This window comes from Thermobia domestica, chromosome 10 (genome assembly GCF_964235325.1).
Source record: "Thermobia domestica chromosome 10, izTheDome1.hap1.1, whole genome shotgun sequence".
NCBI classification, from domain to species: Eukaryota; Metazoa; Arthropoda; class Insecta; order Zygentoma; family Lepismatidae; genus Thermobia; species Thermobia domestica.
Window position 1 is genome coordinate 226390919 of NC_137463.1, and position 16989 is coordinate 226407907.

The window sequence follows — 16989 nt, forward strand, 5'->3', positions numbered from 1 at the left end:
CTTTGCCCGTTAGCTATTTTAGTGGATTTATGTTTTTGCTTATTTGACATTAGACAGGACGTGATTACTTATTAATTTATGTTTTAATGTGTTTTTATAGGCTAATGCTATTAAAATATATGCGGTGGCTCAGTGGTAGAGCGTTTACGTCTGGTGCGCGGGACACTGAATAGATCCCAGCACGCTCTAAGTGGACTTCATGTTGGACAAACACCGTATGCGTGAGTTTTCTCGGGGTTCTTTCATTCCCTTCCACTTTATTCATTCCACCATTGTCTTCAGTTCTCATCATCGCCGTCTCCTTTAGCCTTGTCGGCATAACTGTGGGACGTAAACCTAAAAGGTTCATTTCACTTTGTACTGAGAAATATGCAAAGCCCATTTCGTTCGAGCTGGAATTTAACCGGACACCCCAAGCACCAGAGGTGAATGCTTTACCACTTTAAAACCTTTGCCCCTTCATAGACAAAATGTCAACTGTAACACTTCTTCTTCTTTCTCATCTCAACTATAGATTGGTGGGCAACATGGAAATTTTAAAACTTCTCTCTCTTGAGTAAGCTGTTTTATACCTTGATAGGGTCTCTTATTCGTTAATTTACGAAGCTCGAAGTTGATATCATATAGCCCTTCCGCTATTTCTAACCCATTTCTAATATCCCGCAGCAGGCTTTCCATAGAGTTAATATAACAGAGTAGAATTTATGTACCCAGAAGCATGAAATAAAGTGATGATTATAACTTCACATCATATTTGGTTCTTAATCTTAGTCGGCTCGTATTAGCATGCAGAATGCTTTTTAGTGGACAAACACCGTGCATGAGTTTTTTCGGGGTTTTTATGCTTCCTCACACTTTTTCTTCAATACACAATTTTTCATTAATTCTCATCATCATATTCTTCAGCTCACACGATATAAGCGTGGAACGTAAAACTGAAATTAGTGTATAAAAATCCAGTTATTTAGTCTTATAACAAGAAACAGAACATTATGTAACAGGAGGTGATATTAAGAACTCTAATTATATCAATTACATCAATGAGAAAATGCAATTACATCAATTTACTAAGCTATTATGATATTAATTATGTTTTGTGTTCATTTGTTTGAATCTTAATGTTCTCTTTCAGCGACGAGTCTAATGAGACCTCTCTTGTTCCAAAGGCGAAAACACTTACCTCTTGATCCAGCGGATCACAAACAGAGGTGCCTGGCAACCCTTCCCTTTTATCCAGGTGCGAGTGAATGTTCACGATAATGAGATCTGATAAGATCGGAATGCAAAAACCTGTGGCAAAAAACACCAAAATCGAGTCATAGCAAATAACACGACGTTAATTCTGGAGGCTCAGTATTCGGCACAATTCTGACCTTAGAGAAGCTACCATCTAGGCATTCACCTCGTGAGACTGAGGAAAACCTGAATAGGGAAGACCGGCCGGAGCCGGGTTTATGCCTACGCTCGATCTACCTATTTTAATGCCTTTTTTGTGTTGTACAGTGTCTGGTAAAGGCACCCAGACAGTGTGAGCAAATTTTTACTGCTTAGAAATGCTTACATGTTAAAATTCCCTTTATAATGTACTTTAAACACGTAATTCAATACAGCAGCATGCTTTATTTTCTATATTTTAAGCCTATGATTGTTAGTCATAATTATTGCATCATAATACTCCTTCTTAGATCCGTTACATAGTCACGCGGAGCTCCGCGCGGCAAGATCGTTCTATTGTTTCTTATGGGTACATACATAGTCACGCGGAGGCCTTCGCGTGGCCCTATCCGCGCTCCGTCCTCCGCGAAGCGGATAGGGCCATTATGCAAATGGGTGCTTACATAGTCAAGCGGAACTCCGCGCGCGGAGCAGCCACTTTCCTTTAAAATGTAAAGAGCAAGGTGCATAGTAGCAAAACCAAAATGGAGATTGATCCAGAAAGACTTATTACAGAAGTTGAATTAAAACTATGTTTATGGGATCCTGCTTGCGTAGAATACAAAAATCGTGAGATTCGCATTTTTTTCAATTAATTCATCGAACGAGCAGACTGACATACGAAAATAATTGAAGAACTTATTCTCATCTTCTCGCAAACCTACATACAGAGTCACAAAAGCTCCTTTCAAACTTCTTTGAGTAAGGGGTGACTTTGGAACCGCCTATTTTTCTGTGTTCTTCGTTTTCTCTTCTTACAGAGATAATAAGAAGCCACTTTTGTCGTTTCGATCTTACTCATGTTGACTCGCAACATTGACTGAGGAGAATTGTGTATGTAATCACGTGACGCGTAGCGCGTAGCTACGGATGACTGTGTAAGCGCACACGCGTAGCGCGGAGGGCGGAAGACGCTTGACTGTGTAACGGACCTTAAAGCTCCTCCAATTAGTATGAAATTGTAGTGGTGGCTGTTTGCAACATTGCAAACCTTCCCCAACAGGCAATATGTGACGAGAATATTTCCACCCACACTCGCATCGAAATTCCCAGCTCGTGTTTACAATCAGTACAATACATTTCTGTCGCCTTATCATGAAAACAGCGCTGCCCAGGAAATTTCCTGTCTTTGTTCTCTCGGTTTATTGTTTACAACACAAACTGCAATATTGTCAGGTGTACAAGGTTTTCGCATAATTTCGAACAAGAACACTTGTACAAAATTGCGTGGGCATTATATGTAAGATTGTATTACATAATAACTAAATCGATTTGCCATAACGTTAATGTCTCAGTTATCTCAAAAGTAGCAATTTATATAGTAATAGTAATTGGTCTATGACGGTGCAGAAGTAGGTACACTCATGTCCAAAATTATTGTCGCATGTCTATAAATATGTTGTTGTAGGAATATAATTTGATAACGAATTCGCCCGGTATTTCTTATAATGTTAGTATGTGTATAATCGGCAAAGACATGTATGTGGCAAATTTCATGTCAAAAGAACAGTAAATAAGAAAAATAAAACGAAAATAAAACTTTCTCGTCTATTTAGCAATATTTTGTTTTATTCATTCTAATTTTCGTATTTATATTTTTTTTTCAATGAAATTTACCATAAATATACATTTCCCGATTACACACATAGTATCAGTATTAAAACTACCCTACAAAATCATTATCAAATTATATTCATGCAAGAAGACAGTTATAGATATGCGACAATCATTTTGGACATGAGTGCACATTCAGTTTGACAATTCATATGCCTAGCAACCATGAATTAACCATGTAGGGTTGAGAAGCAATGTTTTGATGCTCGCACTACAGTTGTTGTTTGCAAAAAAACAATTTTCCATCCTAGAGTGAATTGACCTTCCCAACTTCCCGACAAAAATTTCTGGGCGCGCCTCTGTTTCTGTACGAAGCTCATAGACTGCACAAGCAGTGTCTTTTCATAAATATTTTGGTTAATAAAATCGAAATCCCATAAAAATATTTTAGGTTTCACCTTTCGAAACGGAAATCTTTTTTGTAACTTTAAAATAATTTACGTGAAATTAACTCATTAAGTCTCGGAACTTACAGGGATGTGAATAAAGTGGTGAATCAATTTAACAAAATAATTTATGACACTTTTCACAGAACTATTCACTTGAAGAAAAGATCCACAAAAATGTTTCCCTGTTGGTTTACAAGTAGTATAATTGAAAAAAATAAAAAATTAATCGTATCACCGTGAAGGAGAATTGTCAATACCATTACCATGAATTTTGTAAACTGTGGAAGGAAGTGAAACAGAAAACAGGGAGGGAGTATAAATTTATTTACTTTATAAACTTAAATTTACATACAGGAAGACCCAAAACCATTTTGGAACTATATTAAGAGTAAAAAGCGACATCTCTCTTCTGGACCATTGCTGTACCAGGAACGTAGCCTGGCCATAAATGATAAGATTGCAAATGCTTTCGCATACCATTTTCAGTTTATATATCGACTAGCGTAGTCAACTGATGATAGTAGTTATTCATTTGGTGATAATATTGACAATAATACCATGCTAATCTCCTTTTTTATATCGGAGATAACCATAAAAAAGATAGAAAGGGCAACAAAGAAATTAAAATCTAATAAATCAATGGGAAATGACAACATTCCTCCATACTCTCTAATACTCTCTAAATATAATATTTAATCTTGTAATAAAAACCAGTGTTTTTTCTGACAAAGGGAAGCACTCAATAGTTTGTCCAATTTCTAAATCAGAAAAGAAAAACAATATTGAAAACTTTTGTCCTGTTGCAATTTTACTCGCGTTTGCCAAGACATTTGAAAGTGCCATGTAGGTTCGAATACTAAATCACGTTACCCTGCAATCTCGGTATATCAACATGAATTCTTACAAAGTAGAGCGACAGTTACAAATTTCGTTATTATTACAGACTTTTTAGCTTCTTCTTTGAACAACAATGGTCAACTAGATATTATATACACTGATTTCAATAAGGCTTTTGACACTGTACAACATGATGTTCTACTACATAAATTAGCTTCATTTAACTTTAGTCCTGCTATGGTCAATTTCTTTTTCCTCTTATTTGCATAACCTCAAACAATCCGCTCTCTATAAAGAATTTCTTTCTTAAAAAATAGATATGATTTCATAAGTTCCACAGGGATTGAATATAGGGACTCTTTCCTTTTTACTTTTTATCAATGATCTTCCGTGATGTATTACAAATTCAGAAAAAACTATTGGTTGCAGACGATCTCAAAATATACACAAAAATCAAAACACGAGAAGAATGCTATTTATTACAGCAAGATCTAAATAGTGTAATGAATTGGTGTCAAGTAAACAAACTTCAGATGAATGTAAATAAATGTGTGGCTGATGTTCAGTAGGAAAGAGTTTTCTTGTGAATATTCGTATTCCATTGGTGGGGCAAATTTAAACAAATTAAACATAGTAAAAGATTTGGAAGTAATATTTGATCATAGGTTAACCTTCAATCAACATGTAGATACAATAACTAATGAAGTCTATAGGAACCTCGGATTCGTAATCCCAATGAGTAATGAACTTAGAAATGATACGACATTGAAGACACTTTACTTTTCGTATGTTATGGGTAAATTAGAATATGCGTCAGTTATTCGGAATCCGTACGTAAAAGCTGAACGTCAGAAAGTTGAGAAATTACAAAATAAATTCTTAAGTTATTTTACCTACAAAAAGACCGGTCTGTATCTAAAATTTGAGCACTATACCAATCTTATTGATAATTTTAAATTCAGGACGCTATAACAAAGGATGACACTTAACTGACCTATTTTTTCTCTTTAGACACTTGCATAATAAAATCGACTGTCTAGCACTGTTCCAGAATCTATTTATTCAAGCTCCGACCCTCAAAACGCGTGCAAGAAATAATATGTTCTTTAGCCAGGAAGCAAGAACAAATATACTGCATATGTCACCTACTTGAAGAATTAGTGCTGCTTACAATGCAATAAGTAAAGAGAATGTTCGTTTGGGTATATTTACTAAAAAAGAATGACACTTTGGAAGCCAGGTTTTAGAAGTCCTATGATTTGTGGCTTATTTGTACACTTATATTTTATTCGTCTTGTCCTGCTATTATGTATTTATTTATGTATGTAATTAAACTCATTTATCATCTTTTTTTCTTACTGGTTAACTAACATAAACACTAAATGTTAACCTTCTGTAACTGAAGTTTTATATTCTGGTGAGGGTACAAATAAATAAAGAAACAAAATAATAGTGGTAATTACTATTAAAGGAATTCATTTGTAACGAAATGGGTGGTGTTGCAGGTGCTTTTATGTGAGGCGTACACATACATGATTCTTATCTATGATGAAATGCGACGAAATGCTCCCAAGGCTCGGGGATTATATCAGGAACGATTTCCAATGCGACGATTACTATCAGTACATGCATTTAGACCTGCAGAAGTGAGACTTAAAACCCACAGCTCATACAAGGTATATAAGCAATAACACAGACCAGTACGTGGCAATGAATATAATGTAGAGTGATTGGTTCTTTTCAAGTACATTCGACACATAGAATGAATTGTCATTTATTTTGTTCTACGCTTCAACTAGATCTTCCAGTAAATCCTGAGTTGCGTCGCCAAACTTGCAATGCACTAGTTACTTAACTTTCAATGCTGGCTGGAAAGTTAACAATTTTGAAATGTATTTGATTTTAGCTTAACTTCAAATTGAAACATTAGATGAAAGTAGCCATTTTGTGTTATAGTTTCGACATTTAGTAATATTCCTTGGGTCTCCATCACGTGTTCTGGCGTAGAAAAGTCTTCTCAGAAGATTCAGAGAAGTGTCGGGATATTGAGTGTAATTACAATTATCAAATAATCACATCTCGCAGGATAGTAAACGCCGCGACTTAGTTCACTTGTGTGGATGATACTAGTATTGATTAATTAAACTGGTACCTAGTGAAAGAAAATCAAATGTTACTATAATAACCTTACAAAGAGTATAGGTGGATAAGGCAGTGAAAAGTGCCCTTACACGGATTTCTGTCATATTTATATTAAAGGTATCTCATATCCAAATATAACTTTGGCCAGAAAATAAACTTCAAATTGCTTCGATTTTGAGCAACATCAAACTGTTCGATTCCCATGTGTACATTCACAATAACACGCTTTAGACTCGGATACCTTATTGTATTTAGAAGAAAATCAATATAACGCGTCCATGTTTCCTACTAATATGTCGAGATACCTCGAATTTAACTACGTGGGTATTTTCTTTCAGGAAATGGAGAAAGCTTCATTCATCATTGCATGAGTTGAGTTGTTTTTGAGCTTAACATCCCTTTCAGCAACAAGGTTATATAAGAACTTGGAGCTACTGATTAGCATGGAATCCGAACCACATGAGATCCCTCCGGGAATCGAGCACGTGTCTCCAACGGCAAAGGTGCATATGCTAACGGCTTAGCTACGAAGGGAGCTCTCGTTCATCATTTCAGCCGAGTAGGAAACTACCTGAGTCAACTGATAGGAACCTGTAAAAAGAATTTTTAGGTCTCTTTCAACTCCGAGAAGTCCACGTTGTCTGCAGATGTGACTTTTGCGAAAGAGTGTGTACACCTTTCCCAACCGTGCTCTTCTACTTCTAATCCTAATGTGTTCTCTGCGATGTGCTGTCGTTCCTTTTGTTGAACTTCCTAGTCGAAAACAATACTTGTCCAAGAATACCATGAACGGCGACGATAACTTAGCGAATTTTTGTAACAAGTGGGGGAAATTCACCTCAGCCGTAATCAACTGCTTGCACTTCCCTTTCAAGGTAGGCATTAAAACTATAAATCCTCTTTCTTCCAAATATTCAGTTGTATCCCAAAAACTGCAATTCACACAATAAATATCACCTTGTACGATGAGAATCGCTAGCCCGTTTAAATCTTGAAACACACATTTTAGTATTGCTAGGTCATTTGTGATTGCAGTGTATGGTCCGAGCATATCTACAATGTAACGAGTCGTATTATAAATAGTTAATGGCTTACATAGAGGAAACTTTTCTGTGTCAGGGTACATTTTCGTTCATACTCACTATTCGATCGAATATATCTTACATCGAAGATTAGTACTAAATGGTCATCAGTAATGTGAAGTTTCGTTGCCACAATAGTTATTTCAATTGTTATAGACTCTTCTTGCGAGCAGGCCGCGACTCAGAACTTATATGGTAAAATTATTTTTTTTTTTTTTTCGCACGATATTATGACAGATGGACACATATCAGAAACTTGTTGTTCCCTTTCCAGTACTAGAATTGCAGCATTAACACTATTTGAATTGCCAGTGCGCAGTTTAACCAAAAATGTAATAGTAGTTAAATGACAGTTCGATTATCAGCAATTCTAGCGCTCTCACGCGGTCTCTCGAACAGGTACGATTATGAGAGTTATACTGTCATGTAGGGCCATTCATGACCAGTCAGAAATTCAAACTCGACCATCTTTGACTTCTGGCAGTGTTCGTGCCGGCCAAAACATTTATGGCGTAACATGGGTTGCATATTTTCCGGGCGTGTCCAACTTTGGGTTTCCTCAATTTACACCAACCTGCACCAGGAGTATCAAACCATGGTAAAAATATATTATAAGTGAGTTGTGCTGCACTATGGTGGTCACTCAAACATAAAGCAAAAATATTTGAATTCAGAAATTCAGAAGAAAGGTGGGCCTAAGCCTCTAGAAAGAACTTTCTAGTGCGGCATGTTGCTTCTTTGTCTGTCATCACAATTAATTATTAATTTTTTAAAAAATAATAATGTAAAATAACTATCTTTACGTTACAGTATGAAGACTAACTCCTGCCTGATCTTTTGCATTAAATTCGCTTCGTAACTTGATCTATTTAATAATTTTACAAATAATTAAAATTAGTTCAATTCAATATTCAAAACATGATCAATTCTTCTTTTCTATATTATATTTTTCTTTTTATAAACTTTTAATCTTTTTTTTTCTTTCTTCTGACAATTAAATACTTTTTATTAATTTGTGTGTTAACTTCTAATTTCCCAGTGAAGATAAATAATAGGATAACCATTTAAATAAATAAGAAAATTCCAACTTTAGAGAAATTAAACAAACGATACATCATTATGAATTGCATAACATAAACACATTAACTTATGAGCTACTTCTGTAAGTAAGAATAAAATAAATCACGATTAACAAATAAAACAGAATTGTTAATGCCAGTAGCGGGGCATAATAATTTCGTCATGTTTGTTACATTTCTTGGTATTTAAGGCGTCGTACTTAAAAACTACAATGAATTACAGCGAGTCAACAGTTTTACTTGAATAATCCTAAAATAATATATAAATGCCAAACTGTGCGTCGAAGCTCCCAGAGGTGTCGTGGTCCAATGTAGGCGTCGTAGTGATTTATCAAATTTCATTTAAAATACCATATTACATTACATTAAACATCTCGTGTCTTCACCTTACTATGGACAGTGTTCGTTCCTTTGTGTGAACAGTGCAAAAACGGCCATGACTTGTTAACACAAACATAATCAGAGGAAGTTTTATCATTTAAGGTGTTAATTCTCTTTGTCTCTCTCTCTCTCTCTATCTCTCTCTCTCTTTCTCTCTCTCTCTCTCTTTCCCTCTCTCTCTTTCTCTATTTCTCTTTGTTGTAAAGCAAAATGAGGTCAATTCTTATAAGTGTCTTCGAGAAAGTATCGTATCTATCGAACCCTCTCTCAAAGCCTGTTAATGTAAATTGTTATTGTATGTACTTTTCTGAAGATGTTGTTCAGCACAACTGGATCCTTATCTTCTTCCCTATTCTTTTAGGGTATAATCCTGAAACACTAAAAACGGGCTTCGGGATAAACCTGGAAAATAATATTTGTAAACTTAGTTTCAAATTAAATGTTAGATACGCACGTCTACAACTTTCCTGTCATGGAAGTTAAACAACTACGCGTTTGCAACTGGAAAGATAGGAAAATGTGTATGCAGTTGGAAAACCAAAAAAATTACCAAATATACGAAAACATGTTTACTTTGTGTTTTGTTGTAAACAAACGTTTGGTCATCTTCTACTGGTAGCAACACAAAAGGAAAAAATGTTAAGTTGTAGGAGACTACGGTGTTGCAGGACTTCGGCGAGATATTGGAAACTAACAACGCATGCATGGAAAGCAAGAATTGATAAAAGAGTCATGCCTAGTGCTAAAGCAACTATCCAACACTGGGCATCGATTGCCATCAATTCAACATTTAGTGAACATAATTGCACGCACAATGAAATGTCTTTATAATTACCAATAATTTAATAAATTTCTAGTAGGCTTGTTTTTCTCGCGGCCTCTATCTAATAAGATTATCATTATTCAGTTGTCGATCCACTACTGGATGAAAGTATCACCAAAATTTCTCCACAACTATCTATCTTAAGAAGTCTATTTTCAAATTAACCCACAGTGCATCTTAATTTCGTCACATTACCTCGTATTAGGACGTTTTTAGGTTCTATTTTACTTCTCTGTATCCAGTCAAGGATTATTTTTGTCCACCCGCCATCAGTTATTCTTACAATGTCTTTCGCCCACTGCCATTTTAATCCCCTTATTTTATATCCGTCACTCTTGTCATCCTTCTGATCTATGTGTTTCTGTTCCTATCTTTCCGGGTTATCCCGAGCATATTTAGCTTAACTTATTGTTTTCCTACGTTGTATTAATACAAATCGTCAATGTTCCTATATAATATGCACATACTAGTATAATGACTATTCGTAAATAGCATGAACATAAATGTTCAGCATAGTGTAGTACAGATTATTTTAAATTCAACGTGTGTGTGTGTGAAGTAAATCAAGTGGAACTACGTTCGATTTGAAAGACACTTGTGTTGATGTTTCGATACCTGCCAATGACAACACTAATTTAAATTGTTGTTTTTGGTGTAAACGAGGCACGGAATTGTAAGGAATTGTAATGAACATCTATACTTATGTTCTTCAAATGCTTGTTTGTTAGTATTCAATACCGTTCGCTTCGGTATCCATGCTTCTTTAGGAAAGTTGCAGGTGTTGCCGGATATGGCAATTTTGATCATATTTTGCAAATAAATATTTCGTTAAGAATCTAATAGCATGGTAAACCTAATTTGTTCTGAAAAAATACACGATTTGAATTTTATTCTTAGGGGTAAGTTATTTGGATGATTTCCTCAAAACCAGCTCAGCAATTTTGGTTATATTTCATAAATATATATTTCACTAATAGCTCTAGAATGTTGCTTAAATTAGTTTTTATGATAATATCCACAAAACATAAAATACTCTTGGGATACTTATGTTACGTACGTCAGCTATATGTTATATACGTCCATCTGTATGTGAGATCCTTACCGTCTATATCTAGAGTTATTTCTTTCATACGGAAAGAACGTATAGATGGAACACTTGTATGGGAAGTATTTTAAAACATACGTTTTCAGTTACACGTTTGCTCAGGATGCTACATATAGTTGTGCGTTAAGTCCAAAAACTACATGTTACGCATGTAACCTACGTTTCTACGTACGTCACATATCTAATTTTGTTCGCATTCCAGAAAAGAAATGTTTCATTAATAACTGCAACATAACATGATTTAGTTTTAGATATTGGAGAGAGAAAGCTTAGCACTATGGCTCATATCTTTTATTTCCATTGCATTGAAAAACGTTTCCTGAAGAACATCTGTTTTAATATTTATAATGAATTCGAAAACGAGACAGCAGTTTTTTTAGAAGTGCCCTATGTATGTCGAGGGTAATTCCATTTTGATACACAGGGATTGCATAATTAGTGATACAGTTAACCACTACAGTCAGTATTTGAGAAGTGATGCAGTTAACATAACGATATAAATTTATAAAATCATGAAAAAAAAGTATTTCTACCTTTACGGCACATATAGGCGGAGCCTCGTTACAAGTTTTTTTTTTTTTTTTTTTTTTGCAATATTTTAAATAATAACTCTAAAACAAAAGATAATATTTTAATTTGGAAAACATTTACGCCATGAAAATCGAATGTTTTAGAAATAGAGTGGTACGTTTTACAAGCACATCAATCAAAGTTGGAATATACGGCTTTTTAATTATGTAACGTCATCACATGTTAAAAAGGACACTTCCTTATCTATGTCACTACTTTAAGACTTTTTTGTACTTTAGTTGATATTTGATATCAGGTACTGTATTTGATATTTTCTTATAGTATTTTACGAAAACGTTTACGTAATGTATCAGCATTCAGATTTTGAAATAATATATTTTCTTTATCTTCTTTTTTACAGGAATTAGTTTCCAAACAGTGTAGAAATTACCACTCCAGATGATATTAACATTACTTGCTCTTCTCCTACCATTAATTACTGGTTTAACTCCTGTGCCAAGCCAGGATATCATGGAAAAAGATATAACCAAACTTACAGGAAATATTATTAAGAAACATTCTTTGAAATGTGCTGCATTAATTTGTGAAAGTTACAGTTCTATATTTTTCGAATATGTGAAGATAAAAGTTCCATACGTTACCATTCATGTCGACAGTAATACAGTAAACGAAAACAATCAATCGCTCACTCTTTTGATTAAAGCCTTTGATTTTGGTTGTGATTTGTTTGTGATAAAAGCAAGAAATCCAAGAAATTTAGTAAAAATATTGAGAGCTGCGTCTCGAAAAGCAATCATTCGATTTGAGAGGAAATATCTGTATTTACCTTTTGAACAAACCAATGTGAGTAGAATTTTTGAACTAGATGTTCTAAAACTAACACCTCAGACAGTTGTGATTGAACCCGTAAAGAAAGCTTTTTCAAATGAGTTGATAATAAAAACGACATGTTTTGGTGCGCACGCAAATTGTACAGTAATATTAGATACTTGGAGAAAATATGAATTTAACAAAAAGATAGACTTATTTCCTGATAAACTTTATGATTTGAAAGGTACAAAACTCGTGTTGTGCACTTTAAATTATTTTCCGCGTGCTATAATTTCACATTCTAATGATATCAAAAGTTATGGAGGAACGGGTATTCTTCTTGCTAAATCATTTGCTGAGCAGTTAAACTTCAGTTGGAATGTAAGTGTTCAAAATACTTGGGGAAGTTTAGATGACAATGGTAATGCAGAAGGAGTTCATGGTGCGGTATCTGCTGGTAAGTGTGATGCAGGTGTGGCTGGATCATATTTTGTTCACAGAACTTATATTCATGTGGATATCCTACAAGAGAACACTCAGGGACGAGTATCATTACTGGTTCCCAAACCAAAACCATACATTTCTTCAGCAGCTGTTTTTAGACCATTATCTTTAACTGTATGGATAGTAATTGCAATCTTTATATTAGCAGGATCTTTTGTGCAATACAGTGCCTATATCATATCTCACACTCAATTTTCATCAGAATGTGATACAAAATTCTTAAGTTGTTCAGATTTTTTCATGAACACAATGAGGATACTTACAAACCAAGGGACAAATGTAAAATCGCTGACAACGATTTTGCGTTACATAATCGGACTTTCATTACTAGCATCTATAATAATACAAACTGCTTACGGTGCTAAGTTAGTGTCTGAATTTAGTATTCCTTCCGTACAGAGAGGTATTGAAACCATTTATAACTTCTTACAAAGTGGTATGATGTGGGGATCAAATGATGCTTCGTGGGTTAATGTGGTCAAGGATTCGGAGAACCCAAATCTTAAATCCTTATATAATAAATTTATACTACTCAAAGATGTTTCAGTCCTAGAGCAAAAACTTCAGAAAGGTGATTTAGCTGTTGTGGTTGAAAAGCTTCCAAACGGACATCATGCCGGAGCGGATTTTCTGAGTGAAAGCACTTTGTCCCAAACTGAAGTCATGAAAGATGACTTATCATCAACCTACGTGGGAATAACTCTTCCCAAATGTAGCCCTTTCACTGCAAAATTTCAAAACATTTTAAGGAAAATTGTAGAATCAGGAATACTTGATAAATGGTTGGATGATATATGCTCAAAAAAACATTTGATTTATCGTATTGAATCAAGTGAACAGAAAAACAATGTAAATGTACACTATCCAGTAGCTTTCTCACTTGATAATCTAGTAGGTGTGTTTCTATTATTAATAACTGGCTACTGTATTGGTATAATGTCTTTGGTTAGTGAAAAGATTAGCTGTTATATAAAAAGAAAGGAAATATTCTGAATTGGACTTTAAAAAAATATTATTTGTAACTGACATTTGACTAATTTTCAATTATAACTGGTTGTCAGGTGTCACAAATTCTTTTCAAAACAAGAAAAATATTATGATACTTAATATTAGACAATTGCAAATTGTCAAATTTGCACTAAAACACGAGCGACAGGTGGGATTGCAAAATGTATGTATTCATCTTTAGTTATAATTCACAGAGAAGTCTCGTCGCTAGACTGAGTGAAAACTAAATTCAACCTATAGCTTGTTTATAGGGTACTCTAGCATACTAATTGTTAAAGAAATCTTATAAGTTCTGTGTGGCTTCAGTAACGAAATCATTTCTAACAATTGTTCATAGAGGCTGCTGTAAATACACATTCATTAAAAGTATTGCTTTCATTGATATACCTTTAAATATGTCAATTTTATACGAGGAAGGATCAGAAAATAAAGTTGCAAGGCCGATATTTGTGGAATTTCGTCTGTTATAAAGGAATGAGGAGTGTACGATAATTTTAATACATGAAGTTGCCAACTGTGCAAGTTTCAGCCACACACCACCTACGGCACTAGTTGAAGGTAAATACAAATGGCTACACGTTTAGAAAACTGGTCTTACAAAGACGTCCGCTCAGTTATTCGATTTCTGTGCGTGAAACATGTAACAGCTGAATTTCACCGGCAACTGGTAGAGACTTACGGAGGAACTGTAATGTCTCGTAAGCATGTCGCAGAATGGTGTCGAAAGTTTGCGGCCGGTAGAGAAAACGTCACCAACGAGAAGCGCATTGGCCAACCTATCACGTCATCAACAGATTTGAACGCAGGTCGTGTGGAAGAGCTGATTCAGGAGAGGATCACGTTATGGCATCTGATGGCAGAATTGAGAATGTCGTTTGGAAGCGTTCATCACATTGTGCACAGTATTCTGCAGTACCGGAAAGTGACAACGTGGCTGAACACGCAACTACAAAATTTTTATTAGGAGGGAATCTTCAAACTCATCTCACGATACGACAATTGCCTCAACCGATATGGGGACTACGTCGAAAAATAACCTAATGTGTATGTATCTGTTGGCTGTATTGGTTGTATGAAATAACATATACACGTTTCTTTGCTGGTTTTGTAACCTTACTTTTTGATCATTCCTCGTATTTACTGAAGCGTTCTACCGAATAAGCGTTCTAGCGAATATAGCACATTTTAGCGAATTTGAGAAAAGTGGAGAAGACTATACTACGGTTTACATATGCATTTGTTCCTTTCAGACTTTTCCAGCATACTAGCACTTTACCTTAGGCAATGTAGGAACTGGGCTTTCAGTACATGTTAGTCATGTGTCGTACAGCAGTTGATTTCACTGATAACTCAGTACATTTCAAAATGTGCCATACATTGTTATTCTGTGGGATGCTTCAATTGTGAATGTGCAATAAAAAGGTTATGTAGAGTGATGCAATGAAAAGATGCATTTCTTATGCTTCATGTCTGTCAGCAGTGACGCCTCCTTATCCAGTTCATAAGATCACGTGAACCACCAAGTATTGTGTGTTGCTTACTGATTCTTAAACTATATATATCAACAACAATAATTGCATAGAGTATTACAATCTTGTCGCTCCTTTCTTTTCTTCTCTTATTTCTTTTTTCGTGTAGCTACTACTGTCACAAGAAGTTTCCTTTAAATATTACATAAATATTATATTTCTCTTTGCTTGTCTATTTTCCATCGTCACACAACGATCACGATATAGCTGCGAATGTAATAGGCTATTCTATGTGTAGCCATTTAGAGGGGAAGGGGAACGCAGAAACTGCAGTCTCCCAATGCTTAAAATATGATATGAACATATAAACTTGTTTTGTAACTGAAAAAAAATAATAATATAATGTATATTTGTATGTAGCTCCTCTTCTTTCAATCAATTAACTGCATTTCTTATTGTCTTAATTTCTTATTAGAAAACTAAACTAATGGACGAAACAAAATTTTAGCTTTCCGAAGTGTACCAAGATAATCTGAAAGTTGAGGACTCTTTCGCCGAGACTGAGTGCTGGCATCTGAGACACAGATTTTCTAAAGAATGTTGACCTTTTTGTCTGCTTTAAAAAATTAAATCTCGAAACCTAATAAAAAGTTTGCCGTAGTGTTATTTTCTCCTCAAGTACTCCCTCAAAACTAGTCTTAGCCAGCTACATACGTTACTTGCATCATAGAGTTACTAAACTAACCACTAGGGGCACAATTGGCACCACTACCTATGTGTTTCCAGATACTAGTGCGTTGCGAGTTGAACAGTTATTTGTTTTCTAGTTGTATGGCAAATATCAGTCACCTGTTATTTGTATCAATGTGAAAGCGATATTACCAAGTGAATAGAACTAACTTAAAATATTCAAATTATTTAAAAACATGGATTAAAAGAGCATAATATTTTCGGAGCATATATAAATAAATTGCATATATTTATACATGTATGTATTAATTCACTAGGGCAGCTATCTGAAAGTAGAGTAAGAAAAGTTATGCTCATAAACACTGAATGCAAACAATATAAAGACATAATGAATAGTTCAGACATCTGTACAACTTACACGATATACACTACCTGCATATAAAAGTAAGATATTCCGAATTAATTTCAGTTGCGTGGATAATTTTGAAAAAGGGGGCGCGGTAGCTCAGCGGTAGAGCGTTCACCTCCGGTGCTTGGGGTCCCTGGTTCGATCCCAGCTGGCGCGGTGTGGACTTTGTGGTGGACAAACACCGTGCTCGTGGGTTTTCTCGGGGTTTTCTCCCGTTTCTTCCCACTTTCTTCATTCCACCATTCTACTCATCTCTCACCATCAGCGTCTCCTTTAGCCTAACCGGCATAACCGTGGGTCGTAAGACTTAAAAATTTCATTTTTTTATAATCTTGATAAAACGAAGAATAGTACATTTATTTATCTAAACAAAATGTATTAATATGTTGTATCTACATGAACTATATTAATCTATAAGTAAACTACTACTTCTACTAAGTAAAAGAAATATCTATTAAAAGAGCGTCGTTTAACATGTTTTAACTGTCACGAATATTCTAAACTTAATATGGAAATCACCTAAAAGGATGAGGGCAATCTAGCTATGTAATTAATAGTAATGATTTCAATGATACCTATACAGGATAGTTCCCAAAAGAATTCTTCAAATTAAAAATGTTTCCGCTCCTATATAGTAATTATATCATGTTTAGAAAATAAATTACGTCGTCGAAAAATAGGA

The 16989-nt window shown here is 34.8% G+C and overlaps 1 protein-coding gene across 1 annotated transcript; it reads left to right on the forward strand.

Annotated features, from left to right (window-relative positions):
* Positions 1 to 11908: 11908 nt before the first annotated feature.
* On the forward strand, positions 11909 to 13886 carry LOC145662188 (uncharacterized). Its single transcript, XM_081727519.1, has one exon. The coding sequence runs from the start codon at positions 11928 to 11930 to the stop codon at positions 13722 to 13724; it is 1797 nt and encodes a 598-aa protein (XP_081583645.1). The 5' UTR covers positions 11909 to 11927; the 3' UTR covers positions 13725 to 13886.
* The last annotated feature ends 3103 nt before the right edge of the window (positions 13887 to 16989 follow it).

Bases quoted from the DNA above. Each gene is read 5' to 3' on its own strand.
- LOC145662188 (XM_081727519.1), top strand. From the start codon at position 11,928: ATGGAAAAAGATATAACCAAACTTACAGGAAATATTATTAAGAAACAT.